General features: G+C 41.6%; 1 protein-coding gene across 1 annotated transcript; it reads left to right on the top strand.

The window, feature by feature from the left end:
* Positions 1 to 12,210: 12,210 nt before the first annotated feature.
* LOC133051559 (uncharacterized) lies at positions 12,211 to 14,943 on the top strand. The gene has a single exon (XM_061136075.1). The coding sequence runs from the start codon at positions 13,376 to 13,378 to the stop codon at positions 14,018 to 14,020; it is 645 nt and encodes a 214-aa protein (XP_060992058.1). The 5' UTR covers positions 12,211 to 13,375; the 3' UTR covers positions 14,021 to 14,943.
* Positions 14,944 to 15,241: the final 298 nt, after the last annotated feature.

The following is a 15,241-nucleotide window of genomic DNA, read 5'->3' as shown; positions in this document are numbered from 1 at the left end:
GGACAGCTAGAGGTGTTATCTTCTGGGCTAACAAGACGTGGACCTCCGAGGTGGGCTAGAGGGGCCGCCCCGTTAGCAATTTGTAGTTCCCGCACACTCCTAGGGAGGGGCGACCCAGGACCCTTGAGGCGGGGGCGGTTCTGGAAGCCTTCAAAGCTGTCTATCCCCATAGCCAGGGGAAACCACGTTGAGATTCCCCATCCCAACCTCTCTTCGTTTTATTCACAAAGTGAAAAAAAAAATTTTTTTTTGATGGCAAGATAAATGTTCTCTGTGGGGCTTAAGAAACCCCAATTATGTACGTACTGGAAATATTTTTTTTATTCAACTTTTAAATTTTGAGATGTGGACTCGTGTAGTTTTGAGAAATAATACAGAATCCCATGTACTTAAACACTTCCCCCTAAAGGTAACGTGTCATCAAACTATAGTAAAATATTACACTCAGAATATTGATACATTTGATATTGATAGAATCCACCCATCATTTACTTTTTTTCAAGTGTTGTTTTGATACTTTCAAAAGTTACTAATATATAACGAACAGTGGTTTAATGTATCCTTTTTAATTGATTCATGGTATTCCATGGAATAAATGTATAATTGTTTAGCTGTTCCCCTACTGATTGGAGAAGGAACTGGCAAGTCACTCCAGTATTCTTGCCTGGAAAATCCCATGGATGGAGGAGCCTGGTAGGCTACAGTCCATGGGGTTGCAGAGTCGGACACGACTGAGCAACTTCCCTGTTTTTTCCCCTACTGATAGCCATCTAGATTGTTCAATGGACTGTGTTGTCAACATCCACAGGCATGTTTACCTGTGAATTTTGGCCCCATATACTACTTTATGGGCTTCCCTGGTGGCTCAGAGGTTAAAGCGTCTGCCCGCAATGCAGGAGACCTGGGTTCGATCCCTGGGTTGGGAAGATCCCCTGGAGAAGGAACTGGCAACCCACTCCAATACTCTTGCCTGGAAAATCCCATGGACAGAGGACCCAGGTAGGCTACAGTCCATGGGGTCACAAAGAGTCGGACATGACTGAGTGACTTCACTTTCTTTCTTTCTACTATTCTAGGCATTACTCCATTGTTATGCTCCTCCACAAAGCCAATCTTCTGGCTCTCCTCAGTCTCCACTTTCTCACAACCCAGAGCATATTTAACTTTTTTTTTTCCTGCCGTGCCACTGGCATATTGCAGGATCTTAGTTCCCTGACCAAGGACTGAACCTAGGCCCCAGCAGTGAAAGCTTCAAGTCCTAGCCAGTGGGCCATCAGGGACTTGCTAAGGCATATTTGACTTAATTCAGTTTGGCTTCTATCACTCCCTGTCTCTGAGACTTCTCTTAACCAGATTACTGATGATTAACAATCTTCCCAAACCGGCAGTTACTTCTAACCCTTCCTGTGACCACTCAGCATATTCCACAGTTTCTTGCCCTTACTCTCTTGGTTTTCTCCTGTATCTCTGACTACTGCTCCACTTTTATCGTTTCCAAATATTGGTGTATCCTTGGCCATGCTCCTGGCCCCCTTGCTTTTATAGCCAATATTTTGTCCCTAGGTGACTTCATCTTGTCTCCTAGCCTTAATTATTGCAAATATTTGTAAGATTCACTAATTTCGGTCTCTGGCCTAGATGTTACCAGACTCGTATATGCTATGGCTTGTTGCACATTTTCACATGGATGTCTCATAAGGCATCTCAGATTTAACCCATCCAAACAGATTTCTTGAATTTCCCTAACTCAAACACCCTCCTGTCACCCTCATCTCAACCAAGTTTGTCATGCAAGCCAAAGATCAGATATATCATGCTTGATTCTCCTTTGTCACTGGCAAATTCTGTTGATACCATGTCAAAATGGTATTACAGATACAACCCCTGGGATTTCCCTAGTTTGTCCAGTGGGTAAGAACCCACCTGCCAATGCAGGGGACATGGGTTCTATTTCTGGTCTGGGAAGATTCCACATGCTGTGAAGCAACTAAGCCCATGCACCACAACTCTCAAGTGCTGCAACTACTGAAGCCTGTGCGCCTAGAGTCCATACTCTGCAACGAGAAGCCTCCACAATGAGAAGCCCATGCACCACAACTAGAGAGTAGCCCCTGCTCTCCGCAACTAGAGAAAACCCACACAGCAACGAAGACCCAGTGCAGCCAAAAATAAATAAATAATAAATAAATATAGCAGTGTTTACACGTAAAAAAAAAAAAAAAAAAAAAAAACAGGCCTGGCACATAGGTCAATTGGAAAAACTCATAATTCACAGGGCATGGAATACACAGGAAGGTTGTGGGGAATAATTAGCCCTGGACTTGGTACCACTCCATACCCAATTAATAAATCATTAAAGGAAGAACCTGAAAAATCAAATTGTTTCCAAGTAACTGTATTTCAGTACAAAGATAAGGAAGATTCATAGGGATAATAATAATAAAACCCTAGTACCTAATAAGGTAAAATTCACACTGTCTGTTACCCCCCACCAAAAAAAAATGACTAGGCATAAAAAGAAGGAAGAGGTACATACTACAACATGGAAGAACCTTGAAAAACATATGCTAAGTGTAAAGAGCCAGTCACAAAGGACCACATGTTGTATGATCCCATTTGTAAATAATGTCCATAATAGGCAAGTGAAATACAAAGTAGATTAGTGGTTTCCTAGGGCTGGTGGGGTGCGGGATATGACTGGGGGAAAAAAAGACAATGACTGCTAAGGAGTATGGGGTTTTGGGGTGCTGAAAATGTTCTAAAACTGATTGTGGTGATGGTTGCACAAGCCTGTAAGTATCCTTTAAAAAGAACATTTAACTGTACACTTTAAATCGTGTATTGTGTGGTGTGTGAATTATATCTCAATAAGAATGTTATTTTTTTTAAAGCAGGAAAACAGGACCCATAATAATCAATCAATGGAAATTGACCCAGAATGGACACATATGTTAGAATTAGGAGAGAATAATGCTAAAAAAAAAGTTATTAAAAGCTGCACTCCATATGTTAAAAAAAGTTATCAGAGACATGGAATATTCACCCAAAGTGAATTTCTAAAGATGAAAAACACACCCGATGGGATTAATGACTAGACATTTCAGAAGAAAAACATTAATGACTTAAAGTCCTAGCAATAGAAACTAAGAAAATGAAAAAGGGAAAAGGAATCTCCAAAAATAAAAAGAGCATATATGAGCTGTGGAACAATTTTGTGTGACCTAATATGCAGGAAATCTAAACCCCAAAGAAAAGCAGAGGGGACAGAAAAAGTGTGTAAAGAATAAAGTCCTAAAACTTTCCAAAATTAATGAAAAATATAAGCTAACAGATCCAAGAAATTCAGTGAACACCAGCAAAAGATGCATGAAAAATACTACACAAAGGCACATTGTAATAAAATTGCTCCAAACCAATGAGGAGAAAATCTTTATTTTTTCTTCCAGTTTTATTGAGATACAGTTGACTTACAGCACTATATGTGGAAAATTCTGAAAGAGATAGGAATACCAGACCACCTGACCTGCCTCTTAAGAAACCTGTATGCAGGTTAGGAAGCAACAGTTAGAACTGGATATGGAACAACAGACTGGTTCCAAATAGGAAAAGGAGTACGTCAAGGCTGTATATTGTCACCCTGCTTATTTAACTTATATGCAGAGTACATCATGAGAAACACTGAGCTGGAGGAAGCACAAGCTGGAATCAAGATTGCCGGGAGAAATATCAATAACCTCAGATATGCAGATGACACCACACTTATGGCAGAAAGTGAAGAAGAACTAAAGAGCCTATTGATGAAAGTGAAAGAGGAGAGTGAAAAAGTTGGCTTAAAGCTCAACGTTCAGAAAACTAAGATCATGGCATCTGGTCCCATCACTTAATGGCAAACAGATGGGGAAACAGTGGAAACAGTGGCTGACTTTATTTTGGGGGGCTCCAAAATCACTGCAGATGGTGACTGCAGCCATGAAATTAAAAGACGCTTATTCCTTGGAAGGAAAGTTATGACCAACCTAGACAGCATATTAAAAAGCAGAGACATTACTTTGCCAGCAAAGGTCCATCTAGTCAAGGCTGTGGTTTTTCCAGTAGTCATGTATGGATGTGAGATTTGGACTATAAAGAATGCTGGGCACCAAAAAACTGATGCTTTTGAACTGTGGCGTTGGAGAAGACTCTTGAGAGTCCCTTGGACTGCAAGGAGATCCAACCAGTCCATTCTAATGGAGATCAGTCCTGGGTGTTCATTGGAAGGACTGATGTTGAAGCTGAAACTCCAATACTTCGGCCACCTGGTGCGAAGAACTGACTCATTTGAAAAGACCCTGATGCTGGGAAAGATTGAGGGCGGGAAGAGAAGGGGACAACAGAGGATGAGATGGTTGGATGGCATCACCGACTCAATGAACATGGGTTGGGGTGGACTCTGGGAGTTGGTGATGGACAGGGAGGCCTGGCGTGCTGCAGTTCATGGGGTTGCAAAGTGTCGGACACAACTGAGCGACTGAACTGAACTGAACTGACAGCACTATATAAGTTTGAAGTGTACAGATAATGACTTGATTTACATACACCGTAAAATGATTATCACAAGTTTAGTGAACATCCATCATTCCATATAAATATAAAATTAAGGAAATAGAAAAAAAATTTCCCTGTGACCCTCTTATAATTTACTCTTATATATAACATATACCAGTGTTCATTATATTTATCATGTTGTACATTACATCCCTAGTACTTATTTATCATATACCTGGAAGTTTGTACCTTTTAAACCATCTTCATCTTATTCCCCCTTTCCCACCCCCACCTCTGGCAAACACAAATCTGCTATCTTTCTATGAGTTTGTTTGTTTGTTTTTGAAGGTGGGGAGTAGGGGAAGGGGCAGCAAGAAAGACAATTAGGAGGCTATTTCAGTAAATCAGTGTTTTTTTGTGCCTTATGGCAGACAGCAAAGAAGAACTAAAGAGCCTCTTCATGAAAGTGAAAGAGGAGAGTAGAAAAGTTGGCTTAAAACTCAACATTCAGAAAACTAAGATCATAGCATCTGGTCCCATCACTTAATGGCAAATAGATGGTGAAACAATGGAAACAGTGAGAGACTTTATGTTGTTGGGCTCCAAAATCACTGCAGATGGTGACTGCAGCCATGAAATTAAAAGACGCTTGCTCCTTGGAAGAAAAGTTATGACCAACCTAGACAGCATATTAAAAAGCAGAGACATTACTTTGTCAACAAAGGTCCATCTAGTCAAGGCTATGGTTTTTCCAGTAGTCATGTATGGATGTGAGAGTTGGACTATAAAGAAAGCTGAGCGCCAAAGAACTGATGCTTTTACAAGGACATCAAACCAGTCCATCCTAAAGGAAATCAGTCCTGAATATTCATTGGAAGGACTGATGCTGAAGCTGAAACTCCAATACTTTGGCCACCTGATGGGAAGAACTGACTCATTGGAAAAGACCCTAATGCTGGGAAAGATTGAAGGTGGGAAGAGAAGGGGATGACAGAAGATGAAATGGTTGGATGGCATCACCGACTTGATGATGTTTGAGTAAGCTCCGGGATTTGGTGATGCACAGGGCAGCCTGGCGTGCTGCAGTCCATGGGGTCACAAAGAGTTGGACATGACTGAGTGACTGAACTGAACTGTCCTTCAACACAAGGTTGACTTTCAACAACCTTCCTGGTGCTGTTAAAACTTCTGATAGTAGGAGTACCACCGCCCCCCTTCACCTCCACAGTGAGTGTTTTACCTCACCTTTTTTCCTGGAGCAAATAGGACTTAGCATCTTATTTGAATTAAGATGTATTCCTAAGTCTTTAATCCTTTTTTAGTTTGCTTTTCAAACCAGCAGTCTGATTATTTACTTACTGCTGTATATTAACAGGACAGTCACCAGAGAATGAAGAATGATGCACATGCCTGTCATGCCAAGTTGTCACAAGGAAGGCCGTCAGGATCAAAAAGGACCCACCTGTCATGATTGAGTAACATGTGGAAGAAATCCAAACTAGGATGAACGTTTAGGCATTCCAGATTTGTGGGAATGAGTTTCAAGTATATATATCTCAGTCAAAATCTTTCTTAAAACAGAAATCTTGAAGTTAAACATGGCTCTGCTCAAACCTGGTTGGGTCAACTTTAATATTAGAATTTCTCCTTGGAACATTTCGCCTTCTTTTGTGGATATGACTCAATGAATTAATTTTCTCTTAACACATTCTGGAAAATGGATTGTTTGGCAATTGAGAAATTAAGTTTTGCTCTGATGTTCTGAAAAGTAACATACTAATCTTCATTTAACAGCTAATTACTGAACATTTATTCGTTCATTTATCCAATGTATATTGAGTGCCTACAACACACCAGGTACCTGTACTAAGTGTTGGAGAATGGAACAATAAACAGAACAATGTCCTTGGAGGAGAAAGGTGGTGAATAAATGGATGAGTAAACATGTATTTATATATAAATTAGAGAGAAAATGGATTAGGAGATAGGAAGGGTTGCTATCTTATCTGGGATGATCACAGAAACTTCTGTGATCAGGTGACATTGGAGTAGAAACCTGAGGGAATGAAGTCTTTGGAAGTTTGGGGAAAGAGCATTCTGGGAGAAGGAACAGCAAAGATATCAGTGCATCCTGAGCAAGTGAGTCACAAAAGTTATGTTGTGGGGGCAGAATATGCAGGGCTTCACCACCATTTGAAATGCTTTGGCTCCTATTCTGAGTGGGATAGGGAGCCATTTGGAGGGTTTGGGGCAGAGAAGAGAGACATAATCAGACTGGCTTCTGTGTGTGGACCACACAGAAGGCAGGGAGTAAGGGAAGGGGCAGCAAGAAAGACAGGGGGCTATTTCAGTAAATCATGCAGTGGTTTTTGGTGCCTTGGACACTAGGCAGTGGAGGAGATGTTTTCTGGAATTATTTTGAAGGTAGAGCTGAAGGACTATGTTGATGGATTAGATACAGGGTGTGTGGATGATAGGAGTTAAGAAAGACTCAGAAGGTTTTAGTTAAGCTGAGAGCTGGAGAAGCAGATTAGGAGTTTTGTATTGTTCTTGTGAACTCTGAAATGCTTCTGAAATGTCATTTAGAGATGTTAAATAGGTGATTGGATATGACTAAAGGTCAGGAGTGAGGTACAGGCTGGAGACAACACATTTAGGAGGCATCAGAAGGTCAAATTCATTTACAGCCAGAGGAAATTACCTAGGAAGTGAAAGTAGGTGAGGTTAGAAGCCTAAGCCCTGGGGCATTTCCAAGGTATAAAAGTCAGTGTCATGAGGAGGAACTGGCAAAAGACTGAGTAGGAGCAGCCAGTGTGGCAGGAACAGAACCAAGGAAGGATTTCTGGAAGTCAAGAGAAAAAGCATTTCAAGAAGGGAGTCAAATGTTGCTGAGAGGGAATGATAAGGAGCACTCATGATATGCAGGCACTGGGTGTATAAAGATGAACCAGAATGCCAGGCACATAGTAGGTGTCCATGTACTTTTAATTGTAACAAAATATACACAACAAGGTGCTTTCCTGGGGGCTCAGAAGGTAAAGAATCTGCCTGCAAGGCAGGAAACCTGAGTTGATCCCTGGGTGGGGAAGATTCCATGGAGAAGGGAATAGCTGGCTACCCAATCCAGGATTCTTGGCTGGAAAATCCCATGGAGAGAGGAGCCTGGTGGACCACAGTCTGTGGGATCAACTGAGCGACTAACACTTTCACTTTTTAATACATAACATAAAATTTACTACCTTAACCATTTTTAAGTATACAGTGCATGAGTGTTAAGAATATTTACATTGTTGTGAAACAAATCTTCAGAACTTTTTTATCTTGCAAAACTGAAACTCTAGACTCATTAGACAACATCTCCCCACTCAGCCTCCTGCCCCTCTCCAGTCCCTGGCAACTACCTTTCTACTTTACATTTCTATGAATTTGACTCCTTTAGATACCTCACATAAGTGGAAACATACAGTATTTGTTTTCTTATGACTGGTTTATTTCACACAGTGTTCTCAAGGTTCATTCGTATTGCAGCATGTGTCAGAATTTCCTTCCCTTTAGAGGCTGAATAATATTCTATTGTATGAATATTCCGCTTTTTGCTTATCCATTCATTTATTGATGGACACTTGGATTGCTTCCACTTTTTGGCTTTTGTGACTAATGCCACAATGAACATGGGTATGCAAATCCTATTTCATACTATGCTTTCAATTATTCTGGATATTTTTCCAGAAGTGGAATTGTTGGATCATATAGTAATTCTGCTTTTTTTTTTTTTTAATTTTGGGGGAACTGCCATATTTTTTTTTCCATAGAAGCTGCACCATTTTATATTCCTACCAAGAGTGCACAAGGGTTCTAATTTTCTCCACATCTGAACCAACACTTCTTTTCTTTTTTATAGTAACCATCCTAATGAGTGTGAGGCCCAGAGAATTGTCATTCTTGATCTGTATGGCAGTTCCCTGGAAACCTTCACTTACAGGGCTTGTCTTTATTTGACCTGATACAGAGCTCTCTCTGAATCACATCTGCCTGAGGTGGTGATAACAGCTGGAATCAACAAGTTGACCAAAAAATCATGAAAAACTGGGAGTGAGATGTCCAGAGGGACCTTTGAAAAACTCTGACATATTTCTGGGAATCTGGAAGGCCACATGCATGTGCAACTGCAGGATTGCAAGCATGCCCAGGAAAGAACTGAGGAGACCGTATGCTTTCACCTCTGGGTGATTTTTTTATTGGAGTATAGCTGATTTACAATGTTGTGTTAGTGTACAGCAAAGTGAGTAAGTTATCCATATATATATATATATATATATGTATTGCCACTCATTTTCAAATTCTTTTCCCATACTGGTTATTACAGAACATTGAGTAGAATTCCCTGTGCTGTACAGTAAGTCCTCATTAGTTATCTATTTTATATATAGTAGTGTGTGTATGTGGAGAAGGCAATGGCACCCCACTCCAGTACTCTTGCCTGGAAATTCCCATGGAGGAGCCTGGTAGGCAGCAGTCCATGGGGTCGCTAAGAGTTGGATGTGACTGAACGTCTTCACTTTCACTTTTCACATTCATGCTTTGGAGAAGGAAATGGCAACCCACTCCAGTGTTCTTCCCTGGAGAATCCCAGGGACGGGGGAGCCTGGTGGGCTGCCATCTATGGGGTCGCACAGAGTCAGACACAACTGAAGCGACTTAGCAGCAGCAGCAGCAGCAGCAGTGTGTATATGACCAATCCAGTCTCCTAATGTATCACTTTCCCCCACCTTTCCCCTTTGGTAAACCATAAATTTGACTTTGAGATCTGTGAGTCTGTTTAAGTTCATTTGTATCATTCTTTTTTTTAGATTCCACATATAAGTGGTATTATGTGGTACTTGTCCTTCCAAGCCTGACTTACTTCACTTAGTATGATAACCTCTAGGTCCATCTGTGTTGCTACAAATGGCATTGTTTCCACCTCTGGGTGATCTTGACACCCTGTGGAAAACTCTTCTAAGGCAGATCTGTAAACTACCTTGCTGGAGTTTTCAAAGCATGCAGTGACACACCCAGAAACCTTAGGCAAAGGTTGAAGACCTGGTTCAAAGGACTTAAGGAAATCTCTATTGGCTGGCTACTAAGTTAATGAAGGTCACTTTGGTGAGCACACACAACAAAGAATATAGACTTTACAAAATCAGTTAAGAAAAGTCACTAAACAGCAGCAACAACAAACCCTAGGGAGGAGAGAATCTGAATTCCAGAGCTGCCACATTATTTCAAATGTCCACATTTTAAATTGCAATGAAAATAGAAAGTATAAACCAGACTTCCCTGGTGGTCCAGTGGTTCAGAATCCACCTGCTAATGCAGGGGACATGGGTTTGATCCCTGGTCCAGGAAGATCCCACATGCTGCAGGGCAACTAAGCCCATGTGCCACAACTACTGAGCCCACACTCTAGAGCCTTTGCTCTGCAACAAGAGAAGCCACCACAATGAGAAGCCCACACACTGGAACTAGAGAGCCGCAACTAGAGTAGTCCCCGCTCACCACAACTAGAGAAAGCCTGCCCACAGTAACAGAGTAACCCAGCACAACCAAAAATAAATACATAAAAAGAAAGTATAAACCATACACAGGGGAAAAGTCACTAAATAGAAACCATCCCTAAGGAAGCCCAAACATTGGATGTACTATATTTTAGATTATTTTTAAGTATAGTTGATTTACAGTGTTGTGTTAGTTTCTGGTGTACAGCATCAGTGATTAAGAACATATATATTCTGGGGTTTCCCTGGTGGTCCAGTGGCTAAGACTCTGCACTCCCAATGCAGGGAGCCTAGATTTGATCCCTGGTCAGGGAAACTAGATCCCACATGCCACAACTAAGAGTTCACATGCTGCAACTAAAATTTCTGCATGCCACAATTAAGACCCAGTGCAACCAAAAAAAAAAAAGTATATATATATCTACTAATCCCAAAATCATAATTTATCCCTCCTCCATCCCCTTTCCCCTTTGTTAACCATAAATTTATTTTCTATGTCTGTGGGTCTGTTGCTGTTTTGTAAATAAGTCCAGTTGTATCATATTTTATTTTTTGGCTCTGCTGGGTCTTTGTTGCAGCATGCAGGCCTCTCTAGTTATTTGCAGGCTTAATTGCCCCAGGGCATGTGGGACCTTAGTTCCCATAGGTTAAATTGAACCTGCGTCCGCCTGCAGTGGAAGGCAGATTTTGAACCACTAGACCATTAGGGAAGTCCTTGTATCATATTTTAGATTTCACATGTAAGAGTCACATGTAAATGATAGCGGGTTTCCCATGTGGCGCAGTGGTAAAGAATCTGCCTGCCAATCTAGGAGACGCAAGAGAATGCAGGTTTGATCTCTGGGTCAAGAAGACCCCCTGGAGTAGAAAATAGTAACCCACTCCAGTATTCTTGCCTGGAAAACTCCATGGACAGAGGAGCCTGGCGGGCTACAGTCCATGGGGTCACAAAAGAGTTGGACACGACTGAACGACTAACACTCTCACTGCCATATGAAACAACATTAATGGACTTCAAGGACATTTTGCTAAGTGAAATAAGCCAGACACAGAAAGACAAGTACTACCTGATTCCACTTATATGAGGTATGTAAAATAGATTCAGGACTTCCCTGGTGGTTCAGTGGTTAAGAATCCACCTTGCAATGCAGAGGACACAGGTTTGATCCCTGGTCAGGGAACTAAGATCCCACATGCCACAGGGCCACTAAGCCTATGAGTTCTAGAGCCTGTGAGACAGCCTGCATGCTGCAACTACTGAAGCCTATGTGCCACAACTAGAGAGTCTGGGTGCTGCAATGAAAGATCCTGCATGATGCAATGAAAATCTCACGTGCCACAACTAAGACCCAACACAGCCAAATAAATAAATGGTAAAAATAAAATAATCAAATTCATAAAATTAAAGTCTAGAATGGTGGTAAACAGGGGCTGGGTAGAGGGAGAAATGGGAAGTTATTAATCAACAGGCATAAAGTTTCAGTTAGGTAAGATTAATAGGCTCTGGAGATTTGCTGTACATTGTACCTGTAGTCAACAATAATGTATTATATACTTAAAATTTGTTAAAAGCAGAGATCTTATGTTGAGTGTTTTCATCACAATAAGATCTAAAAAATAAAGCTCTTTGGAAGAAAAAAAATATGGATTGGTTAATCTATTTTGGAAGCCTTCTCCATTTTGCATCAATGAGAGTCTAGTTGTGACTATGGTCTTTGTCCTAGAGACATTGCCCAAGGTTTGACACTGAAATGGGTCTGCCATTTTCTTTTAAATGCTTTTCAAAATTAATTATTTTTATTTTTGGTCACACTGGGTCTTCATTGTTGCTAGTGGGCTTTCTCTAGTTGCAGAGAGTAGGGGTTACTCTCTAGTTGTGGTATGTGGGCTTCTCATTGAGGTGGCTTTGCTTGTTGCAGAGCACAGGGTCTGGGCACATGGGCTCAGCAGTTGTGGTTCATGGGCCCATGTAGGCTTTAGTAGTCGAGGCGAGTAGGTTCAGTAGTTTCGACACCCAGGATCCAGAGCATGGGCTCAGTAGTTGTGGCACACAGGCTTGGTGGGCCTGCAGCATGTGGGATCTTCCTGGACCAGGGAACCCATGTCCCCTGCATTCGCAGGGTGGATTCTCATCCACTGTGCCACAAGGGAAGCCCTGCAGTTTTCTTTTAAAGAGTGGTTTGTAACTGGTGCTTGTATCATAAGCCTCTGGGGGGTTCATTATAACAGAGTGCTGGTTCCCAACTCCAGAATGTCAAATTCATTAGGTCCAGAGAGGACCCGAGACTTTGTATTTCTGCCCTGTTTACAGGTGATGCTGCTGCTGCTGCTGCTGGTCTGGGGTCCACACTTTGAGAATCACTGCTTGCCTGATACCACAAAGTAATAAAACTCTGCCCCTGGAGTATTGTCCTAACCTCCTCATGGGAGCCTTTGATTCAAGATATAGCCAGAGTCCCTAGAAGGACAGGAAGCTGGGACTTTGCTGAGTTTACAAACAGGTTTAGGATTAGCAGGAATTGAACCTGCTTGGTACTAAATGTCTGTTTAATAAATGACAAGTATGTTGGAGAGGGAAGAAAACCCTACAGCTAATGGTGCAGTTAATGGCATAAGACTGGATACTTTCCCCTTAACACCTAGAATGAGACACGTATCTACTCTCACTACTGCTCTTTTACATTGTACTGAAGATTCTAGTCAATGCATAAAAGCAAGAAGAAATAAAAGGCATCTGGATTGGAAAGAAATACACCTGTCTTTATTTGCAGAAACATGATTATCTAGTAGAAAACCCAGTGGAATCTATAAAAAAGGTAATAAAATTGTTATTTTAGTATGGTTGGAGGATACAAGATCAATGTACAAAAATCAATTGTACTTTGGGACTTCCCTGGCAGTTCAGTGGTTAAGACTTGGAGCTCCCATTGCAGAGGAACTAAGATCCCACATGCTGCATGACACAGCCAAAAAAAGAATGTGGCGAACTGATTTTCAAAAATTATTTATTTGGCTGCATTGGGCCTTAGTTGTGGCATGTGGATTGAACCCAGACCCCCTGCATTGGGAGTGTGGAGTATTAGCCACTGGACCACTAGTGAAGTCCTGGATAACTGATTTCTTTGAAAAGGCACAAAGCCATGCAGTGGAAGAAGGACAGTCTTTTCAACAAATGGTGCTAGAACAGTTGGATATTCATACCCAAAGGAAGGAGCCTGGATTCATACCTCCTACTATATACAATGTGTTAGTTGCTCAGTTGTGTCTGACTCCTTGAGACCCCATGGAGTGTAGCCCACCAGGCTCCTCTGTCCATGGGGATTCTCCAGGCAAGAATATTGGAGTGGGTGGTCATTCCCTTCTCCAGGGGATCTTCCCAACCCAGGGATCAAACCTGGGTCTCTTGCACTGCAAAAAGTAATTCAAAATGGACTAAAGACCTAAATATATTATCTGAAACTATAAAACTTGTAGAAAACCTTTGTGATCTTGGATTAGGCGAAGATTTCTTAGATAAGACATCAAAAGGACAATCCAAAAAGAACAAATTGATAAATTTGACTACATCAACATTGAACATTTCTGCTTTTCAAAAGCCATTGCTAACTTTCTGCCTCACCAGCCATTGCAGAGCAGTGGCTGTGGCTCTGCTCCTCCCCATGGCCATGGGCCTCAACAAGGGCCAAAAGATGACCAAGAACGTGAGCAAACTGAGGCACAGCCACCTCCTCGGGCGCCTTACCAAGCACACCAAGTTCATGCGGGACATGATCCGGGAGGTGTGCAGCTTCACCCCTTATGAGCGGTCGCCCATGGAGCTGCTCAAAGTCTCCAAGGACAAGCAGGCCCTCAAGTTCATCAAGAAAAGGGTGGGGACATACATCTGTGCCAAGAGGAAGAGAAAGGGGCTGAGCAATGTCCTGGCCACCATGAGGAAAGTAGCAGCCAAGAAGGACTGAGCCCTTCCCCTCTGTGCACAATAAACCTTTTCAGAAAAAAAAAAAGACATTGTTAAGAGAATGAACAGACAAGCCACAGACTGCCAAGAAAAATACTTGCAAAGCATATATCTGATAAAGTGTCTGTATCCAGAAGATTGGGAAATAAGAACTGCTTTTTGAAAGGTCTATTAATAAGATATGGCAAAAGGGGTGGTGTATGAGGAAACCAGAATTGAAAGAGACATGTGTACCCCAATGTTCATCGCAGCACTGTTTATAATAGCCAGGACATGGAACCAACTGAGATGTCCATAAGCAGACAAATGGATAAGAAAGCTGTGGTACACATACACAATGGAATATTACTCAGCCATTAAAAAGAATACATTTGAATCAGTTCTAATGAGGTGGATGAAACTGGAGCCTATTATACAGAGTGAAGTAAGCCAGAAAGAAAAACACCAATATAGTATACTAACACGTATATATGGAATTTAGAAAGATGGTAATGATAACCCTATATGTGAGACAGTAAAAGAGACACAGATGTACAGAACAGTCTTCTGGACTCTGTGGGAGAAGGAGAGGGTAGGATGATCTGCGATAATAGCATTTAAACGTGTATATTATCATGTATGAAACAGATCGTCAGTCCAGGTTTGATGCATGAGACAGGATGCTCAGGGCTGGTGCACTGGGATGACCCAGAGGGATGGGATGGGGAGGGAGGTGGGAGGGGGGTTCAGGATGGGGAACACATGCACACCCATGGCTGATTCATGTCAATGTATGGCAAAAACCACTACAATATTGTAAAGTAATTCAGTTCAGTTCAGTCGCTCAGTCGTGTCCCTTTTGCAACCCCATGAATCACAGCACGCCAGGCCTCCCTGTCCATCACCAACTCCCGGAGTTTACTCAAACTCAAGTTCATCAAGTTGGTGATGCCATCCAGCCATCTCATCCTCTGTAAAGTAATTAGCCTCCAACTAAAATAAATAAATTTTTAAAAAAGGGGTGGTGTATCTCTAATCTTCATAAAGATTCTTAAAGCTAGAAAAAATGGAATCGATGAATAATTTGCAAAGAAGAAATAGAGACACAGATGTAGAGAACAAATGACGTTTGGATAACAAGGGGAAAAGGGGTGGGACGAACTGGAAGCTTGGGACTGACATATTTACACTATGAGTAAAATAGATAATAGATATTTACAATACCATGTGTAAAATAGATAAC

This window comes from Dama dama, chromosome X (assembly GCF_033118175.1).
Source record: "Dama dama isolate Ldn47 chromosome X, ASM3311817v1, whole genome shotgun sequence".
Classification (NCBI taxonomy): Eukaryota; Metazoa; Chordata; class Mammalia; order Artiodactyla; family Cervidae; genus Dama; species Dama dama.
This window is presented reverse-complemented; position numbering and strand designations above follow the sequence as displayed.

Bases quoted from the DNA above. Each gene is read 5' to 3' on its own strand.
- LOC133051559 (XM_061136075.1), top strand. From the start codon at position 13,376: ATGGGGATTCTCCAGGCAAGAATATTGGAGTGGGTGGTCATTCCCTTC.